The 19,023-nt window shown below is 41.0% G+C and overlaps 1 protein-coding gene across 2 annotated transcripts; it reads left to right on the forward strand.

Annotated features, from left to right (window-relative positions):
• The first annotated feature begins 1,150 nt into the window (after window positions 1–1,150).
• Window positions 1,151–18,430, forward strand: API5 (apoptosis inhibitor 5). 2 transcript variants are annotated; one of them, XM_039730962.1, is made up of 15 exons: window positions 1,151–1,354; window positions 4,978–5,139; window positions 5,920–6,013; window positions 6,970–7,035; window positions 7,402–7,553; window positions 8,893–9,099; window positions 9,645–9,749; window positions 10,428–10,517; window positions 11,095–11,276; window positions 12,458–12,551; window positions 13,054–13,110; window positions 14,153–14,229; window positions 14,566–14,702; window positions 14,959–15,276; window positions 16,280–18,430. In XM_039730962.1, the coding sequence occupies exons 1-14, from the start codon at window positions 1,286–1,288 to the stop codon at window positions 15,210–15,212; spliced, it is 1,746 nt and encodes a 581-aa protein (XP_039586896.1). In that variant the 5' UTR covers window positions 1,151–1,285; the 3' UTR covers window positions 15,213–15,276; window positions 16,280–18,430. The 2 variants fall into 2 exon arrangements, with proteins under 2 accessions (XP_039586896.1, XP_039586897.1); XM_039730963.1 differs by lacking the exon at window positions 14,959–15,276.
• The last annotated feature ends 593 nt before the right edge of the window (window positions 18,431–19,023 follow it).

Consider the following 19,023-nt stretch of genomic DNA (forward strand, 5'->3'; position numbering starts at 1 on the left):
TCTCCTAAGCATGCAGCTCTTCTGTTACATTAAAAATATTTCTTCTCTCATGTCACATTTTGTTCCCACTACTAAGATTACCCAGCATATTCTTTTTAGATGACTTTGGGTGAATGTGATGGCCACAAGCACATCGAGGGGCAGGATGTGGTTAGAGCTCTCTGGGATCTGACAGCAGCCACAAGCTTCCACACTCTCAGACCCCATCAGGGTGTGCAGGAATGACGTGAATCCACTGGTGGACAGGTAAAGGCACTGGATCTCAATTCAAGGAAGGGCAGAAAGGTGACTGATGCTGTCACTACTGCCACTGGCTAAAACACTGAATAGACAAAAAATGGAAGAAGGTAAATGATTGATGCTGCTGTACATCCCTGCTGCATGCGGACTACTGGCATGGACTCTGGAGACAGGCTGGAGCTTCCGATGCCTCCAACAGCATCCTTCATGCTGCTGGGAAGGATATTCAAGACAGGTCCAGTGCTTTGTGTAGCTCAGCCTCAGAGTCACATAAGCGGAATCCTCTTTCATTTTAAATGCCTGTGAAATGTGTAGGAGGCTAAAGCATATTGATATATGAGATGACACTGCTATGGCCTTAAAACCTTTGCCACAATTTCTATTTGGCAATTAAAGCCTAAAGAACACATGCTGCCTTCCTTGGCATGAGCTGCAGATACTTCAGTTTCTGGAATTAAGGAGCATCTTCCTCTGCAAGAAAAGATGCAAGCCACCAAATCACAGGAAAGCAGTCTCCGTCTCGTACTAGGAGCTCAGCGTGCAACAGGCACTTCCCGAGCACCTTCCAACGTGGTTGTATAGGACAGACAAAAAGGGATGCAGAAACGAGGCGCTGGGGAAAGGCATCAATCAAGGGAGGGAGAAGGAGGAGTGTGAAGAAAGACCCGGGGAGAGGTAGGGGGCGAACAAAAAAACTTCAAGAGCTGAAGGCCGTGGAGCATCTGTGAGCGCAGGAACGCAGCCCGTAGCGCGGCCCCGGCCCGAGCCTGCGGCGGGGCGGACAACGCAGGGCTCGGTGAGCAGCCTAAGGCCGGGCGCTGCGGGAGCGCGGCCCCTCGGGCACTCCCCGGGCGCTGGCCGGGCGCGGTGCCGGTGCCGGTGCCGGTGCCGGTGCCGGTGCCGCCCCGTTGCGGCCGCTCCGGGACTGGCGTCTCGCTGGTGCTGACGACGCGGCCCGAGCGGGAGCAGCGGCCGGAGCGGCGGCGGCGTCGTCGTCAGTGGCGGGTTCGGTGTTTCGGTGGCTCTGCCCCTTCCCCGCCGCGCCATGCCCACCGTGGAGGAGCTCTACCGCAACTACGGCATCCTGGCGGACGCCACGGAGACGGCGGGCCAGGTGCGGTGTGGCTGCGGCCTGCAAGGCCTCGCTAGGCCTCGGGCTTGCGTAGCGCCGCGGCGGGGAGTTCCGGGCCGAGGGGGGCGGACGGGCGGGCCGGAGAGCCGTCAGAAGGGCTGCTCGCCTCGCCGCACAGCCGGAGAGCCCCCGGGGCTGTGCTCGGCGTGGGTTTCCTCAGGCCGGCGGCGGCGGAGGGCGCGTAGAAATGGGCAGCGCGCCCGTGGATCTGCAGGGACCGCAGTAGCTCCCGTCGTTTTTCCAGCATCCGCGTCGTGTCGGCAGCTCTCCTTTAAATGCGGCGTCTCGGATATTAACCGCGTCTTAGCTAGAGTCAGGCTGTTTTTTCCAAGGGGGCGGGGAGTTTGGCCTGGCGAATTCGGGCCTTGAAGTCTTTGACACCGCACTTGCAGATCCAGCGCACTTGCAGGTCTGGAGGGCGCCTGGCAGGCTGCCTTGCTGAAAGACTTGCTGAGGGAAGGTGAGGTCTGTTATGGTTTGAAAGCTGCCCGTAGCCCTTTGGTTTTTTCTTCCTTGAGGCAAGAGCATAAGGGTGACCCTCAAGACTGAAAAATATTTTTTCTGTAAAATTTTGGCAAGATCTGCCATTTGTTTATATCGTTACTGAACTATTTTAGAAAATAAGATGACTTGGAATATTACCAATAGAAAATATTATGGCTAGTTACAACTACTTTTGGAATTGCATTAGTTCCTCATTTTCCCGAATGGCCCCCTGAAAACGCAGAAGATACTTTTTTTTTTCCTTTTGGTTCTAATGTCAGTAAGTAGGAAAGTAGTTTTGCCATGTCTGTATCTAACCGTGGATTTTAAACTAAACGAGAACGCTGCTATACAATGTCACTTAAAAAGTTCTTTAAGAGAACAAATATTTTGGTGGTTGTTTGGGAGGGCAGGGGGATGTTGAAGTTTGGGGTTTTTTTGTTTTAATTCAGGTCCCTTCACTTTGCTTGTGTGGTTATGCCCTAGTGAAACAAAGTATCCTTGCAGACAGTCCAACAAAAACATCACCTCAGAGCCAAAAACAAAGTGCAAATAAAATGTAGGGAGCTGCGGGGAGAGGTGCAGAGTAAAACATGCTGTTACCTTGCCACTTCAGAAATGCAAAGTTCATCTCACTTTGCTTCTTGTGAGTAGCTTTTGTGAGGAAGGAATGGCCATCTTAGGCAGAGCAAACTCCAGCATGGTGAGAAATGCAGCCTGTGACAGGGTAGGTGTGTAAGAACCTCTGAGGGTAAGTATAGAGTGGGGATTCCTAAAACACTCTCCAGCTTTGCCCCTCTCCAGCTTTTGGGTTCCCAGAGCCAAAGGAAGTGTCTCTATAACGAGCATAGCTTGTGAGGTTATTCTTCAGTGAACTGTCCTGATGCTTTGTTGAACTGGGTGTGCTTTTGGCATATAAAAGTTCTGTGCAAAAACATTTGTCATTGTTTTGTTAACCTTTGTGACAGTTACCTCTTTATATTTGTCATTTTGCCTGGCGACTCCAATTTCTGCATTCTGAGAAGCCATGACTAATTGCTCCTTGTTCATCAGTTTTATCCCTTAGTGCTTTATTATCTCTTAACAACATCGTGAACATGATCTCTTACTGCAAAACGTCATGATCACCCTGTTTGATACAAAAAAACATTGAGCATGGGCATGGGGGCTGCCAGAAGTTATGGCATCAAGAGAAGCACTGGGCTTGTAAAAAAGTGTTTCAGTTGAGAAAGGGGCTCAGGTATGAGGTGTCCACAAGTGGACAGGTGCTGTCACAAGTGGAATGAAGGTGAGAAGTTGAAAAAAACTGTTAGGAAGCTGGCTGAAAATAAAGAGGAAGACAAACATTTCTTCATAACGCATTGTGCAACTTGGGACAGGGCACTGCAGGGCATGAATTGACTCAAGAACTAACCTAGAGGAGTTAATGGATGATTGGGCAATTAACAGTAATTGAAAACAAAGGTCTGGACACCGTCTGCAGCTTAGGACATTCCTTTGTTACGGATGGGAAGGGAATGCACAAAAGGATCACACTGCTTCTGTAATTGCCTGTGGTTTTTCTAGAGCATTCCCAGCTTAGGACATTCCTTTGTAACTGATGGGAAGGGAATGCACAAAACAGAAGGATCACACTGCTTCTGTAATTGCCTGTGGTTTTTCTAGAGCATTCCATGCTGCCAGGTGCAGATAAAACAAACTCCTGCCTGAACTGTGTTTTGCCTACAGGGCAGGAGTAATTAGCATACAGGAACACAAATGCAGGGAACACAGGCTACTCTGTTCCATTGCTACGTGAATGCTTTTTCATGTGTGTTAAGTTTTGTGTTGTACAACAGAACTTGTTCTTAACATGCACCCATGTCTGTTCTGATGAGTGTTTTCATGGCCAGTTTGTGCTGGCTCGTTCCTGCCTTTGCTGCTGCGTGCACTGCATTGGCCCAGCTACAGAGGGAACTGGGTGGTGATGTGGTTTAGCTGAGAGGCAGCTGATTCTTTCACTTCTTGTTTTTCATCCAGATCTGTATCCCACTCCAGATTCTGGCAACAAGCTGTAGGGAGTGCTTCAGGAGCATGGGCACTAAATTGTAAAATGCAGCTTTCTTTAGAATGCAGTGTACTGCTTTGTAAACTAGTATCTGTGTTTGCTATGGGACAACTTTCATATGGAGTAGTGGTGATGAGATATATGGCTCTGGGAAATTTAATGTAAATAAAGCAAAGAAAGTGTCCTGTGCTGTCAGGGTTGTTGGTGTTCAAAGAATAAGCTGTTTTAAGCATTCCTTTTCACAACCATGAGGACAATTAATCTTAGAAGGTTCCAATTCCCAATAGTATCCTAATAATGCTGACTTCTATTTCACAAACACACAGCTAGACAACAAAGACTTCAATTAATTTAAAGTTTCAGTCCTGCAGGCACAGAATCAGAAGCATCTGTGTGATTCTGGTTGGAGCAGCTAGAGAAAATTTTACTGTTGTTGAAGTGTTTATTCCTGTATTTGGAATAAATGTATATTTCTATATTTAAAACTGAAGGTTTCTGGGATTTAAGTTTAGTTTCCCTTAACAGTTCTTCCAAGCACTGTATTTCATGCCAGATTAGCTACCTGAATAGATAGCAGAGATTCCAGGTGAAGTTAACTACCTGAATAGATGCCAAGGATACTTTAGCACCATATATGTTAATAAGAACTCGTGATCCACTGCAGTGGCACAGTTACTGGGAAAGGTAATCTCTACTTCAGAGACATGAAGTAGCGAATCCTGAGCATACAAAAGGCAGAAACTCCTTGAAAAACTGGTCAAGTTCAGTGGCAGGGATCATAGAATTTCTTGCACTAATCTAATCACATTGTGCAAGAGGTGTTACCCTTAGGGCCGGCAGCTGGAGCGGTACACGCTTGAACTGACAGAATAGCAGTAAAAGCCAGGCAACAGAGACAAATATTACCAAATTGGCGTGGTTATATCAGTCTAGGAGAAAAATATATTCCTTTGTAAGAAGCTTGTATAATATGGTTCTGTTAAATAGTTTCAGAGAATGGGAGAAAAAAGTCCTTCCTTGTCTTGAGAATAAGCCAGGATTTTTCCATTTATGTATTCTGGTTTTGTTTTTTTAGCATAAGGATGCCTACCAGGTGATCTTGGATGGAGTGAAAGGAGGTACCAAGGAGAAGAGACTTGCAGCCCAGTTTATTCCTAAGTTCTTCAAGCATTTTCCTGAGCTAGCTGACTCAGCTATCAACGCCCAGTTGGACCTCTGTGAGGATGAAGATGTTTCTGTAAGAATAAGAATCTTGTAGCAAGTTGATACTTTGAATTTATATTTTGCTGTTGTTTTCTCTTTTTGTTTAATGGGCTGTGTCTTTTGGGAGGGTTGGTCTTTGGAAAATATAAATTTAATTGTATTTTTGCATTTAATTCATTGTGTGATGGTTTGGGAAGATGCATTTTTCATTTATCTTTTTTAGCTCTCACCAGTGATCAAAAGAATAGCTCTGTAGAAAGAAACTTACAGTTTATTTGAATAGCATTTACATGGTTTCCTATCAAAGGGCACTTTGTGGTAATTGATTCTGAAAAATACTCCTGGGAGACAGAATCTTGTTTGCACATGAGAACGACAGGGATGTGATTCTAACTGTTGTGCTTCTTGAGATACTTCATGCTGCTTCTGTGGTGCTGGTAGAAGCTGTACCTTTGGAGCATCTCCATTTATCATGTTTTAAGGGATTTGGACAGATCATTCAAGGATTTTACTCAGTGCTGGGAACAAACCCTAGAGTTTATCCCTGCCATATGCACAACTGTAGAACTGTCCTTCCTGTCAGCAAATAAAACTCCTTAGTAACACACATTCCAGCCTTTATTTTGTTGATCATATGAATTATTTTGTGAATAGAAGTGCTGTTTGAATTTAATTTTTCTCTAGTGCTGCCTAGCTCTAAGAAAAATATATTATTTTCTTCATAAATATGTCAAAATAAGGGAATTTGGAGTGTTATGTAATTTCTGAAATTTTAAATTTTTTTAAATTTCTGCATTATTGACAATTTCAACAGATCCGGCGACAAGCGATCAAGGAATTGCCTCAGTTTGCCACGGGAGATAATCTTCCTCGGGTAGCAGACATACTGACCCAGCTTCTGCAGTCAGGTAGGAGACACGTCCTGGCTGATCTCAAGGCACACCTAAATATGTACACAATTTTGCTTCTGTAGAACATTTTTCATTGATAAATAATTTATCCCAGTGCTGTTGATGTACTTCTTGTGTTTTCTCCTGCTTTATATTTGCTGTATGGTTAGGCTGAAAGAGCACTAATTATTCTAATCCAAACCAAAAATTTTTCTTTTAGATAGAACAATTTTTTTTCATTCAAGCATCTGTAAAAAAGGGCAAGGGGGAGGGAACCTTCCAGTTGTGGACTGCAGCAAATTGCTTTCTGAAAAAGAGTTACTGAATTTCTCATCCCATTTCTAGAACCTGAAAAGGCCTGAGGGCATTTTGTTCCATACAGGTGCATTTTTGGTGCAAAATAAATATTTTGGAGGTAAATTGAGAAATTAATGTACATTTAATCTCAGTAAGTTATAAAGTACTAAATATTAGGTGTTCAAACTTCTGTTAAAACTGCATGGTTAAGACTGGGCTTCTCAAGATGGTAGATTTTGGTTTGGGTTTTTTGAGATTTATGCGTTTCTTCATTTAGTTTAAGAGAGAAATAGTTGCTGCCACACAGAAATACTGTAGATTAATAAAGAGTTTAAAAGTAAATAACTATGTACTTTATATTAATTAAGTGAAAGTTAGCTTGTTTATTAAAATAACTAAATATATAGATTAATAACTTCCCTTCAAATTTTCAGTCCTGTCAAGTTTTAAGGTTTAGTTTTGGTAGGGAGGCTAAAGTGACAAATAGCTTTTTTTTTTTTTACTTCCATAATCATGGCTTTGAACTTCCTCAGTCTAATAGTTTTTTTAAAAATACAGGTTATGTTGTTTATAGTTAAATGCTGAGGACAGAATTCTTCTTGTGCAGTATTAGCCATTTTGGTTTTCTGCTCTTACCTTTCCATTTCAAGTGTATATGAATTTTTTTCTCTCTCCAGATGATTCTGCAGAATTCAACTTGGTGAACAATGCCTTGCTCAGTATATTTAAGATGGATGCTAAAGGTAAAGGACACCTTTTTCTATACATGGCTTTTTTTAATACTTTCCAGTCTGCAGTAAGATGAGAACACGACTCAATTTTGTGTCTTCTTGGTGCAGTGCAAAACTGAGACACACACTAATAGTTTGGTTTTGCAAACAGTACTGAACTTAATAATCATGGAGCTGAATTATGCAGACTAATAAAAGAGTGTGGATTTTTATGTCAAGATACATGAAAATTGTAATGTTTTTTAAAAGTTAGTATAGCAGTTATTTTAAAATGTGTCATGGAATCTTAAAAGAGGGAACTTCTTCCATCTGCATAAAATTTGGTCCAGGTCATAACTTCTAAAATAATTTGTGTTACCCAATTTATTCTCCATTCAGGGACTTTGGGAGGTTTATTCAGTCAAATTCTTCAGGGAGAGGATATTGTGAGAGAGAGAGCCATTAAGTTCCTTTCTACAAAACTGAAAACCTTACCAGAGGAAGTGATGACAAAGGAGGTGGAGGAGTTCATATTGACTGAATCAAAGAAGGTGAGTGTCTGAGTTCAGTTCAAACTCAAGTATTGTTCAACCATCCCTTATCATTGGTGTTGCTTTGGAGGTCTGTTTGAGCATTGTACAAACATCATCTTGTACTTAATCATTCTGATACACTTCAAAGTTTGCAGCATTTTTTTGTGCTAATGTTAAAACCATGGCTCTTCTAATTTTGTTAGAGTGACTTTGATTAGAATTGGACACAATCATTCACATTGGAAAGGGTCTTTGAGAGATTGTTCAGCTCAGTGAATCATGCTCATCTGAAATCTGATCAGACTTAGTGCTTTTTCCAGTTGGGTTTTGAAAAGCTCTAACGATGGAGAGTTCCTGTACTCTATGGGCAACCAGCTTCAATGTTCAGTTGTCCTTGGGAGATGTTTTTCTTTCCCTCTATCCAGTTGAAACCTCGCATTTTAGTTTTGTGTCATTGTTTCATTCTGACCATGTCCACCTCATCAAAGAACCTGGCTGCTATGGGCAGTGTCTTGTTCTCAAGTGTTGGAAGATTAGTTAGTTTGCCCCACCCACATACAGCTCTCTTCCTTTAGGCTGGAAAAGGCTGATTGCTTTATGTTCTCCTCACAGCTCGTGTGCTCTAGACACAGATCACCTTGTTGATTTGCCTTCTTAAAGCTTATCAAGCACCTCCTCATAGAGGAGAACCCAACACTAGGTGCAGTATTCCACATTTGGTCAGATGAGGGCCCAGCCAAGGAGCTGTCAGTCCTCTGTCCCTTTGTTTCCTTGTGCTCTTGTCCTTAGCCCAGAACACTGCTTGTCAGCCAGGGTATGGTGCTGTCACACTTGTTTGTGTGTTGTTTAGCCTGCTGTCCCCCAGAACCCTCAGTCTTCTCAGCAGAGCAGCTCCCCAGACAGTCAGACCCCTACATGTGCTGATGCAGGGAAGTTGCTTCATCCCAGGTGCAGGACTTGGCATTTGTCTTTGTGGAATCTTAGGAGATTTCCATGCATTCCCTAAGTTGAGAAAGATGCCAAAGCTTTTAAAACAAGGAGTAATGATTAGATACTTGTTTAAAATTTATTCTGCCTGAAGCATTTTTTTTTTGTTAGATAGGAGTTTGTTCTCAATTTAGAGTTTAAAAAACTTTCTTGTGCACAACTTGATGCCAGTTGCTTTGGTTTGTAGGTACATTCAATTATACTGAATGTTTTCATGTGTTTCATCAAACTTGTGTTTTTAAATAACTACATGCTAAATTTAAATGCTAAATATTTGCATACTTTACCTTTTCAAATTTGGTAGGTATGACTTGGAGGTTTACAAATTGTTACCACAAAAATATGTTTTCTTTTTTTTTTTTTTGTTAAGGTTCTGGAAGATGTAACAGGCGAGGAATTTGTTCTGTTTATGAAAATATTGTCTGGATTAAAAAGCTTGCAGACAGTCAGTGGGAGGCAGCAGCTGGTGGAGCTGGTAGCTGAACAGGCTGACCTGGAGCAAACGTTCAACCCCTCGGACACGGACTGCGTGGACAGGCTGCTGCAGTGCACGCGGCAGGCAGTGCCCTTGTTCTCTGTGCGTACTGACTCGCTGTGCCCGAGGACTGGGGAGGAAAGCTAATGGCTGGAGCTTGGCTTTGGTGTTCCCAATGATTGTGTTTGAAAGACCACAAATTAGTACTACTGCACTTTTAACCTCTAATGTATCCAGATGTTGGAAAACATCCTTAAAACCCCCAAACACAAAGATACCTTGTGTTTTTCTCTTCTCTTTTCAAATTTAAGCTGTTACGGTGAATTATGACAAGATTCTCACATTATTTTGTATGAATTTGATTATTTCAAGTCTAGTGCCAGGCAGTTGCAGAGCTTAAGGGCCTATTCTTGGGTTGCAAGCAATCTTTTCAGCTGCTGTTGTGGTCATCCTCTGAATTTAGGCTACCTGCAAGGAAGTCTGTGTCTTAGGAATAAGAGGGAAGTTTATAAAGCTTTAAGGTACAGCTGTGGGCAGGCATTTATAAGGGTGGAGGGTTGATGGGAGAAAAAAATTAGCTCCTTCAGGGTCAAGAGTAACATGAATAATGTGTGATGGTTTGTTTGTGGTTTTCTTTTTTTTTTCAGAAAAATGTTCATTCCACAAAATTTGTTACTTACTTCTGTGAGCATGTTCTGCCAAACCTCAGCTCTTTGACTACTCTAGTGGAGGGTCTTGATATCCAATTAGAGGTAAGCCAAAGCTAAAATGTCTTCCAAATAGTTAAAAGTAACCATCCTAGATAAAGACAGCTATTTTAAAAATCACAAGCTCTTTCCTCAAGTAGTTTTCATTTCTTGGCTTGTAGGAAAAGTAGCTGCACTAGAAAAAACATTTGATCTATTGAGGCATGACTGAGCATTGCCTTTTAAAGCGTGTGTCATCTGTCCCAAGCTTTTGAAGCAAGGTAGAATAATAGATCAGTGTAATCATTTTTATATTACTCTCAGTTTTTTTTAAGCACATAGCATTTACTGAAATGATGGTTGCATAGTTTGGGCTAATTTAACCTCCTAAGGGAGTGGCTTAATGTCTGTAATTTGTTTACATTAATCAGTGCTACGACTTCAGTTAGATCTCTGTGGCTCTCACTTGAAGGTGAGATGTGCTGCAGATGTGGGAGATTAAGTTTTGTTTACTTGTTGACTAATGCTTGTTGGGATTACACGCACAAACCTGTGTTTCTCTTTACAGACAGGAAAAACAAATTAGGCATGTTCTTCCTTGAATTGCTTCCTGCTGTTTTGGGAGGGGTTTAGTTGTAATAGCTGGCCTCTACTGTGTCAGCCATAGTGATGTGATAATTGATTTTAAGTTGAATGTTAAGCTTTTCAGTTAACACACAAAAACCTGGCTATCCTTATGTGTAGGTTTTGAAGCTTCTTGCTGAAATGAGTTCATTTTGTGGTGATATGGAAAAGCTTGAATCAAATTTGAAGAAGCTGTTTGATAAATTACTGGTAAGACTAATTCAGTTTTTATTCATATAAAACACTAAGAAATTAAGTTTTCATCAAAACAAGTTATTTTTATGTATTCATCTCTTTATCCTTTTTCTGAAGTGGCTATTTCAGAGCTAGTCCTGTCCACTGATAGAAGGTTGAACATAATTTTTCCATTTAAAGCCTTTGTAGATAGAGATCTGTTATCTGAATAATGTTTTTAAGCCAATAAACTCACGTGTGTTTCTTCTTTTTAAATTTCATAGTCATGAGAGACTCATGTTAATGTCATTAAACACTGTATCTGCACTGACAATTCTAAGCATATTCAGCACTCTTTCAGAAGCATTGGTGCAGTACATTATTGCTTCCTGTGGTAGTTGTGCCACCATAGTGTGTCCTCTGAGTCAAGTCACAGAAGTGTAGGTAAGCCACCTGCACCAGGACTTTATTCAGTACTTCATCCATTAGTATAGAGATGGTGGATACTTCTTAAATTGTCAGTACAGATAAACCATCCAGTTCAGACACTGTGAAAGAGCTGTCATTCAGCATAAATGTGTCTCATGCATTTGTTTTCCTTTCTGTTCTTCAGGAGTATATGCCACTCCCACCAGAGGAAGCAGAAAATGGGGAAAATGCTGGCAGTGAAGAGCCCAAGTTGCAATTCAGTTATGTGGAGTGTTTGTTGTACAGCTTCCATCAGCTAGGTCGCAAACTTCCAGACTTCCTCACATCCAAGCTGAATGCAGAGAAATTGAAAGACTTCAAAATCAGGTAATGATTTAGAGGCAAGCGTTAATGTTCTTTTACCAGGTGTTTGTTAAAAAATGTTAGTGGAGTGCCCTGGGGCTCAGTACTGGGGCCCATCTTATTCAACATCTTTATCAATTACTTGAATGAGGAGATTGGCTGTATCCTCAGTAAGTTTGTGGGCAACACCAAGATGAGTGGGAGTGTTGATCAGCTGGAAGGTAGGAAGGCTCTGCAGAGGGTTTTGGACACGTTGAATCAATGGGCTGAGGACAACTACATGAGATGTAATAAGGTGGACTGCTGTGTGCTGCAGCTGGGTCACAACAACCCCATGTAGCACTGCAGCCCTGGGCTGGAGTGGCTTGAGAGCTGATCAGCAGAAAGGGGCTTGGAGGTGTTGGTTGACAGCCAGCTGGGTATGAGCCAGCAGTATGCCCAGGTGGCTGAGAAGGCCAGTGACATCCAGACCTTGTTATCAAGAATAACATGGCCAGCAGGACCAGGAGAGTGATTGTCCCCCTGCACTCAACACTGGTGATGCCTCACCTCAAATGCAATATCCAGTTTTGGGACCGTTGCTTCAGAAAGGACATGGAGGTGCTGGAGTGTGTCCAGAGAAGGGCAGTGGAGCTGGGGAAGGGTCTGAGCACAAGTCTCCTGAGGAATGGCTGGGGTAGTAGGAGCTGTTCAGTCTGGAGAAAAGGAAGCTCAGGGGCGACCTCATTGCCTGACTGGAGGTTGTAGTGAGGTAGGAGTCGGTCTCTTCTGCCATGTCTCAGCTGAAAGGATGAGGAAATGGCCTTATATTGCACCAGGAAAGGGTCAGATTAGATACTAGAGAAAAATATTTTACTGGAAGAGTGGTTGGGCACTGGAATAAGTTGCCCTGGGAGGTAGTAAAATCACTGTCTCAGGAAGTGTTCAAGAGGCATCTAGATGTTGCACTTGGGGGTATGGTTTAGGTGTGACAGTTGGATTAGCTGATCCTGTAGGTCTCTTCTAACCTTTATAATTCCCTGACTCTATGAAAAGTGTGAATTACTGTCTGGATGCTAAAGAAATACAAACCAGATTGATGGAAGACATACTTTGAGCATTTTTCTTAAAGGGGAAGAAGCAAGATTACCGTTTTCCTTTGCTTATGCTTTTATTTCTATAGGACTGTGTAAATTTTACTAAGGGATTGCTTTTAAATGTTGTAGGCTGCAGTATTTTGCTCGAGGGTTGCAGGTGTATATTCGACAGCTTCGTCTGGCACTTCAAGGAAAAACAGGAGAAGCTTTGAAAACAGAGGAGGTAAGAATTGTTCAGGAATTCGTATTTTTCTAATTGAGCCTATGGAAAGAACCACTGGCACATCTTAATAGGCTGCACTCAGTTTTAAGTATGCAAATAGATTAAGGGAATAATTGTGCTAACGTTATTGCAAGTTCATGTTACCTTATGCTACATTTTGCAAGTGAAGATGATCTCGTTTTGGCTTTCAGCTGCTTGCTTGCTGCAGCCATATTTGGTTTCATTGTGCTCTGTGTTTCGTTTTGAAGGGGAAATTTTCATATGTTGAGCAAAATGAAACACAGTGGGAACTACACTGGAACATTAAAAGCAACTAGTTAGTGTGAAACTACAAGAATCTTAAAAGCAGGTGTGATAAAAACTTGAAAGTGTCACACGTTTCACTATCAGTGTTACTATAGCAATTCACTAGGAAGAACAGTGAATTTAATGTTAGAGCTTCATGTAATGAGGTTGGCATAAAGCTACTAGGTGCTCATTGGTGTCTGTTTTTTTTTTACAGAACAAGATTAAAGTGGTTGCCTTGAAAATAACCAATAACATTAATGTTTTAATCAAGGTAAGTCCTCACATAATGAAGGACTAAATTCCCACGGCAGAGTAACCTATGCAGAAGAAAGGAATAGCTTTGAACCAAGTCGTTTTGTGTAATTGTGTATTGTGTTAGTTGGAGGTAGCCAGCTCAGAGTTGGTGCTACTTTACTTTCTCTGAAGAGAGGTGGATCTTGCTGATCCTACCAGCAGCTTAGCTTTTGCTGCTAATTGTCTTGGGATAGGGTGTGGATACACCTTTGTGCAGCACTAGTTGTCCCCAGAAAACGACACCTTGCTTCTTTGGGGGTCTCTGGATTTTCTTCTCATTTCCCTTTCCTGCAGTGTCAGTGAGGAGTACAGAATAGTTCAAAGAGATACAAGGAGATATAAAGGAAGGAGGAAGGCAAAGCAAGCTGCTGTACAGAACCTGTTTCTCCAAAAAGCCCAGAAGAGATGGGCTGCAAGAAAGAGACTTTCATCTGGAGCCCATGAAACCATTCTGATTTCTTCTAACCCTCTTTTCCTCTCTTTCTTCACTCTCACTTCCAACTATGAACCAAAAACTTGGCCCACCATATTGAGAAGCCTGTCTTGTACATCGTAGGGATATCAGATGTCTTCCATCTGGAAGGAGCCACTGTAGTTCATTGTAAGATGCTTGATGTGCACAAGATAGGAGAGAAAGCCTGGGCTTTCTCTGTAGATTCCTTGAAACATTCAAGGCTGGATGAGATGGGGGTCTGAGCATGGAATATGTCCCTGCTCATTGCAGGGTCATTGAAGTAGATGGTATTTAAACATCCCTTCCAACCCAAACTAGTCTATGATTCTGTATTTGGTCAGTGTAAGACACTATTCTGCTAAGATTAAATCCTACTTGAATTTCCTAGTGAAGGCAGCCAAATAAGGCAGTATTCTACTGCCTTCTCTCTCTGCCATGGGACTAAAGGATTTACAATTATTGGAAAGTAGTGGTTATTCTGGAGTCTCAGTAAGTAGCTAAAATTTTGAAGTGCAATTGACATAAATTTAACTGTAGAATAAACTATCCAATTCTGCATCCATAGGATCTCTTCCACATTCCTCCTTCTTACAAAAGTACAGTTACATTGTCCTGGAAACCAGTACAGAAGGCAGATGCAAGGTAAGAGTTCTTCATACAATAAAAGAAAACAGTGGGGTTTATTTTGTAAGCACTAAAAATTAACCTCCCAAACTGTGTCTGTACAATACAGACAGCATGAGAGTGAAAAGTTTCATATCAAAAATAACACCCATGCTGTGGCTGTGGTGAGATGCTCTTAGTCTTGCTTTAGGGATACTAAAGACAATCAACTGGAGGCTGTTGTGAGATACTATTATTCAGGGCATCATCATTGGCTGCTGCTGGCTTCCAGTGGGTAATCTTTGTGGCTGAGCTAGTATTACTGTACTTCTCACCATAGGGGTGTAATGATATGTTTTTGTTTTCTTCTGTCAGTCAAAAAAGAACAAGTGAAGACACAACCTCAAGTTCACCTCCAAAGAAAGCTTCAGCAGGACCAAAAAGGGATGCCAGGCAAATATATAATCCTCCCAGTGGAAAATACAGCAGTAACCTGGGTAGTTTTTCTTACGGTAAGTTAGGCAGCTTGGAAAAACTTTGTCTAGTGACAGTTGTGTCTTAGGGTGGGGCAATAAATATCACATTCATAGAAGATCAAGTTTTACTGTCATGAATTTTTGTTTGTGATGGTCTCTTCCAGCTGTTGATGTATTGCAGTGTTTGAATGTTACCAGCCTATGACTTAGGTCATTTGCAAGTTAGTTTTAGTAGTGTTTTCATACCTAGAGTTAGTAATTGAGCTGTTGTGTTCTCTGTTACAACACACAGTGCACGAGTTTCCCATTCAACAGGCCATTTGCAGCAAATGCAGAGCTGGGTCACCTCCTGTCATACGACTGGACCTGTGCTGCATTCCTATTGCAGCCACTGCTGATGTTGCAGACCTGCTCCAGAAGTTCTGGGAATTGCCATTTCACTGTGCATACACACAGTTATGTCCTCGTGCTGCCAGTCACATGGAATCTGCCTTTCTGCGAGTCATGTTTTTGGGTGAAGCACAAGAGCAGTCGCAGACTGAATGAGCAGGACCAGCAGTGGCAGCAGCCCATTCCTGTCTTTCCTGTAGGCCCATTGGTCCTACCTCTGGCAAGTAAAGAGTGCTATGACAAATTGTCACCCACACCCACAGGTTGAAAAACTATAATAAAGCTTTGGCAGATATATAAAGAAAAGAGAAGAGATAACACCATGTGCAAATTTCTTATTCTCATTCTTATTCAGGCGACCCACCTGTGTCTTTTAAGATAAGCTTGTAATCCTGCAGGTCTAAAGATTGGGAAACATTCAACCAGGAATGTTTTATTGCTTGCTACTGTTTCTTGTTAGTGAGATGCTTTATCCTTATCAGTCAGCATGCAGTTCTCTCTGTAGGTTAATATAAACTGTATTTTAAGACTATACATTAAGAGAAATCATGAAAGGGAAATGAGAGTTTGGTACACCTTCAAACAAATCCAAAGAAACTATATAAACTTATTAGGGTTTATGTTGTTGGGGATTTTTTTGCTGTGATCAGATATATTCTTAACAAAGAGAAAGGAAAAACTTTCTACAGTATACAAATAGTTTGTGTGGTATCCATCTTTAGCTAGGATTTGTAACTGAATGATGATATCAGCCCCAGAAAAAATAATATACTGGTGGTAACTTAATGTTAAGGGTAGGAAAGGACAGACAGAAAGACAGTTCTGGTTTTCCATAGTTTTATAAAATCACTAGTAGCAAGTCAGACTGACACCTCAAGGTTAATATTGTGTTATTGAACAGGAGGAAGAGCTAGGCAGCCAGTTTTCAATTCTGTGGTGATGTATTGGCCCAAATATGGTCCTAAATTACAGGGACAGTTATGTATCACAGTATTAGTATGCAGAAAGGCTGCACTTAATTTGGATGGGCTCATTCTCCTGACCTCCTTTTAAAATTAGTGGGGTCCATTTTCCATCAGAAAATAATTCAGCAATCTCATGGTCCATAAGGAGGCATAGCCTTAGAGACTGAAGTTACCCTTCAGTACCTCCAGATCCTGCTATTCAGTTTGGATCTGTATAGAGCATAAAACCTGCCTGAAAAGTTTCACCTCTTATTTCAGAGCAAAGAGGTGGTTTCCGAGGTGGACGAGGACGAGGCTGGGGAGGACGTGGCAATCGCAGCCGAGGAAGAATCTACTGAGAAGACTGCTAAATCTTCCATGCCCCTGAAGGGCTAGAGTGAAAGTGCTACTCAGCAAGTTTGCTTGGAGCATTGTTTTCTTCAAGGACTGCCTTCCATTGAGACTGACTTAAATGTTCTTTATACCTTTGTATGTATGATCTACTTTTCTAACGGACTACGACTTGTCCATAGTGAAACTACAACTGTATTTTTGGATGCTTACAGTCAGCAGTTTTGGGTTCTTTCTTTTGAAGTGTCTTCAAGATTCAAAATTGGAAAAGAGCATAGATGTTTCATCAAAAGCTGCATCTTGACAGTTTGTATATTAACCTAAAAGTCAGCTACTGCATAACTGAAATATATAATTGAGTTTATGTATTAAGTAATGGACAGGAAAGGCATGACAACAGAGATATGTGTTAGATAAGCTTAGCAGCTGAAGTAATCCTTTCCTCATCTGTAACCATATTTTGCAATATGTGGAGAAGAGTACCATTGTTAAATTTGCTTTGATTTACTTTCTTTAATTGAATTGAATGAAATACATGCTGGTTTTTTAAAATTTGCAACATGGCTGGAAATCTGTTCTGCTTGTAGCATGAAGCAGTCTACTTTCTTAGAGATGTGGAGAATGTGGCATTTTTTGGTTTGCACATCTTACTCTTCTCCGTGCATTGTAATACAGAAGTGATGTTTTGAAAATTAATTTTTAATGTTTAATATGAATATGTGCATATAGTTATGCCGTGAAATCTCAGTAAATGAATAGCATAAAAAACCAAAACAATAAATGATTAATCATTTCAGGAATGGGTAAAGACTGATGCAGTGATTAAGCTTCAGAGACTGGAGCTGGACCATAGGTGTTTCTGGCTCTTTTCTGTTTTATGCAGATTTCTGGATTAGTTGGCACTGGAGGGTGGACTGGTTGGTTGGTTTTTCTTGTTTTGTGATTTTTGTGTGTGTGTGTTTTGGTTCTTTTTTTTAACCAATAGTTGCATTTAAAAATATATAAATAAAATTGTATTTTGGGTAACATTGAAAAATTCCAGCTATGTAGTTCAATTCAGGTGGAAAAGTTAACAATTCCATGCTATTTTTTTCCATAGCAACTTGAGATTTTTATTTACTGGTGTGCACCCAGAAAATACAATGTAAGAGCACAATGCTTTTTTTTTTTATTCTCACCACTCAAAATTTTAACTTCTCAGGTCATTCAGCATTGTAAAGGAATTAGTATATAGTAAAAAAGAAGTCAAAACAGGAAAAGAATTTTAATTAAGTGTTCCGGAGCATGTTGATGTAAAATAACTTAGTCTTTAGAAGAGTGAATAATACTTCTTATCCTCCTTTATTTTGCCCAGTGATATCCACAGAAGGTGATGTCTCCCCACCCTAGTTCCATTTGTATTTGCTTGTATATCTGATTCAGGTGTTTTCATTAACACTCTTTGATATTTATCACTACAATCAGAAGGCCACAATACCAAAATTATGTCAAAGTTCAAAACATAGTTGGAGATACTAAATTCAAAGTCTTGTTTTTGCTTAACTCTGAACAGTAAGTAGGAAACTTTGGACATTCCAGGACCTGTGAGCTGACTTTGTATTTCTCATTACGTGCCAGCTGCTAGATTCTGATTTGGCTTTAAAACCATGAAACTTGGCTAAAAGCTTTGAAGAAATTTGTGAGGTCAAAATGTCACTCTGAAAATAGGCACTAGATATGTAATAAGCTTCTATTGGGAGGGGAAAAAAAGGAAAAAGACATTTTGCACTTGTGGCTATGACTGGTATTTTGAGGGGATTTAATAATGTAATCCCAAAGCCTAAACATAGCTTGTATTTAGACTAGTAACTAGGTACTAGCAGCTTCTTTTCTCACTGAATTTTGGGTGAGTTTTCTTTGTGTGACTCCTGTATTTCAGAGGTGATGTGCAAAGCTCTTGTGGCCTCAGAAGTAGATTATTTTTCCCCAGTTTCCTATCTAATTTTAACATAGTGAGTTCTTGTGAAAACACCTGTTTACCATCTTGTTAAATTGTAAATGTTCCCTTACAGCTTTGGAATAAATTCATTTTGTAATTTTGTTTGGCTCATTGTTTCACAGTTACTCTGCAGTATTGTGTCACCTTAGTAAAAGAAGTTCTGTGGTACCTTTTTGTTGTAGTTCAGTTACTCCTTAAGTTGCTGTAGATACAGAAAGCTGTTTACCACTAAGGAATGGATCATAATAAGACTGCATTAACTGTTTCAAGTTCAAAGTAATTCAACTTTCAAATGCAGAATTTTGAGGGGGAATTTAAATATTTGGCAAAGGCTGCATGTTTGTATCTTGGAAATTTGATGAAAAGGAATCAGTCATTGTCTTCCTCAAACTCCTCGATGTTGACTGTGATACAGTTTGTTAGTACCTTATGAGAGGAAAGCTAATGTCTGCAAACAATTTGATGGATGAAGATGTGGGTGTTAACGTCTTTGAAATGGCTCGCAATGTCTCTCCTACCTTTGGGCAGCAGGTTTGTTGCAGAGCCCGGACAGCTTGGCTCCTGAAAGAGACCAGGGTGTGCACAAACCTGAGTTTCTGAACTTTGGAGTAAAATGGTAGGTTTAAGGGAGGAATATGTGGAAGGCAGTTCAGGAAGGCTGTACCTTCCTGGTACCTCAGCCAGTGGGGAAAGG

This window comes from Passer montanus, unplaced genomic scaffold (assembly GCF_014805655.1).
Source record: "Passer montanus isolate IOZ18808 unplaced genomic scaffold, ASM1480565v1 scaffold75, whole genome shotgun sequence".
NCBI classification, from domain to species: Eukaryota; Metazoa; Chordata; class Aves; order Passeriformes; family Passeridae; genus Passer; species Passer montanus.

Bases quoted from the DNA above. Each gene is read 5' to 3' on its own strand.
- API5 (XM_039730962.1), top strand. From the start codon at position 1,286: ATGCCCACCGTGGAGGAGCTCTACCGCAACTACGGCATCCTGGCGGAC. The intron at 5,140-5,919 runs GTAAGAATAAGA...CAATTTCAACAG, and splicing joins GTGAGGATGAAGATGTTTCT to ATCCGGCGACAAGCGATCAA. The intron at 14,703-14,958 runs GTAAGTTAGGCA...TACAACACACAG, and splicing joins CCTGGGTAGTTTTTCTTACG to TGCACGAGTTTCCCATTCAA.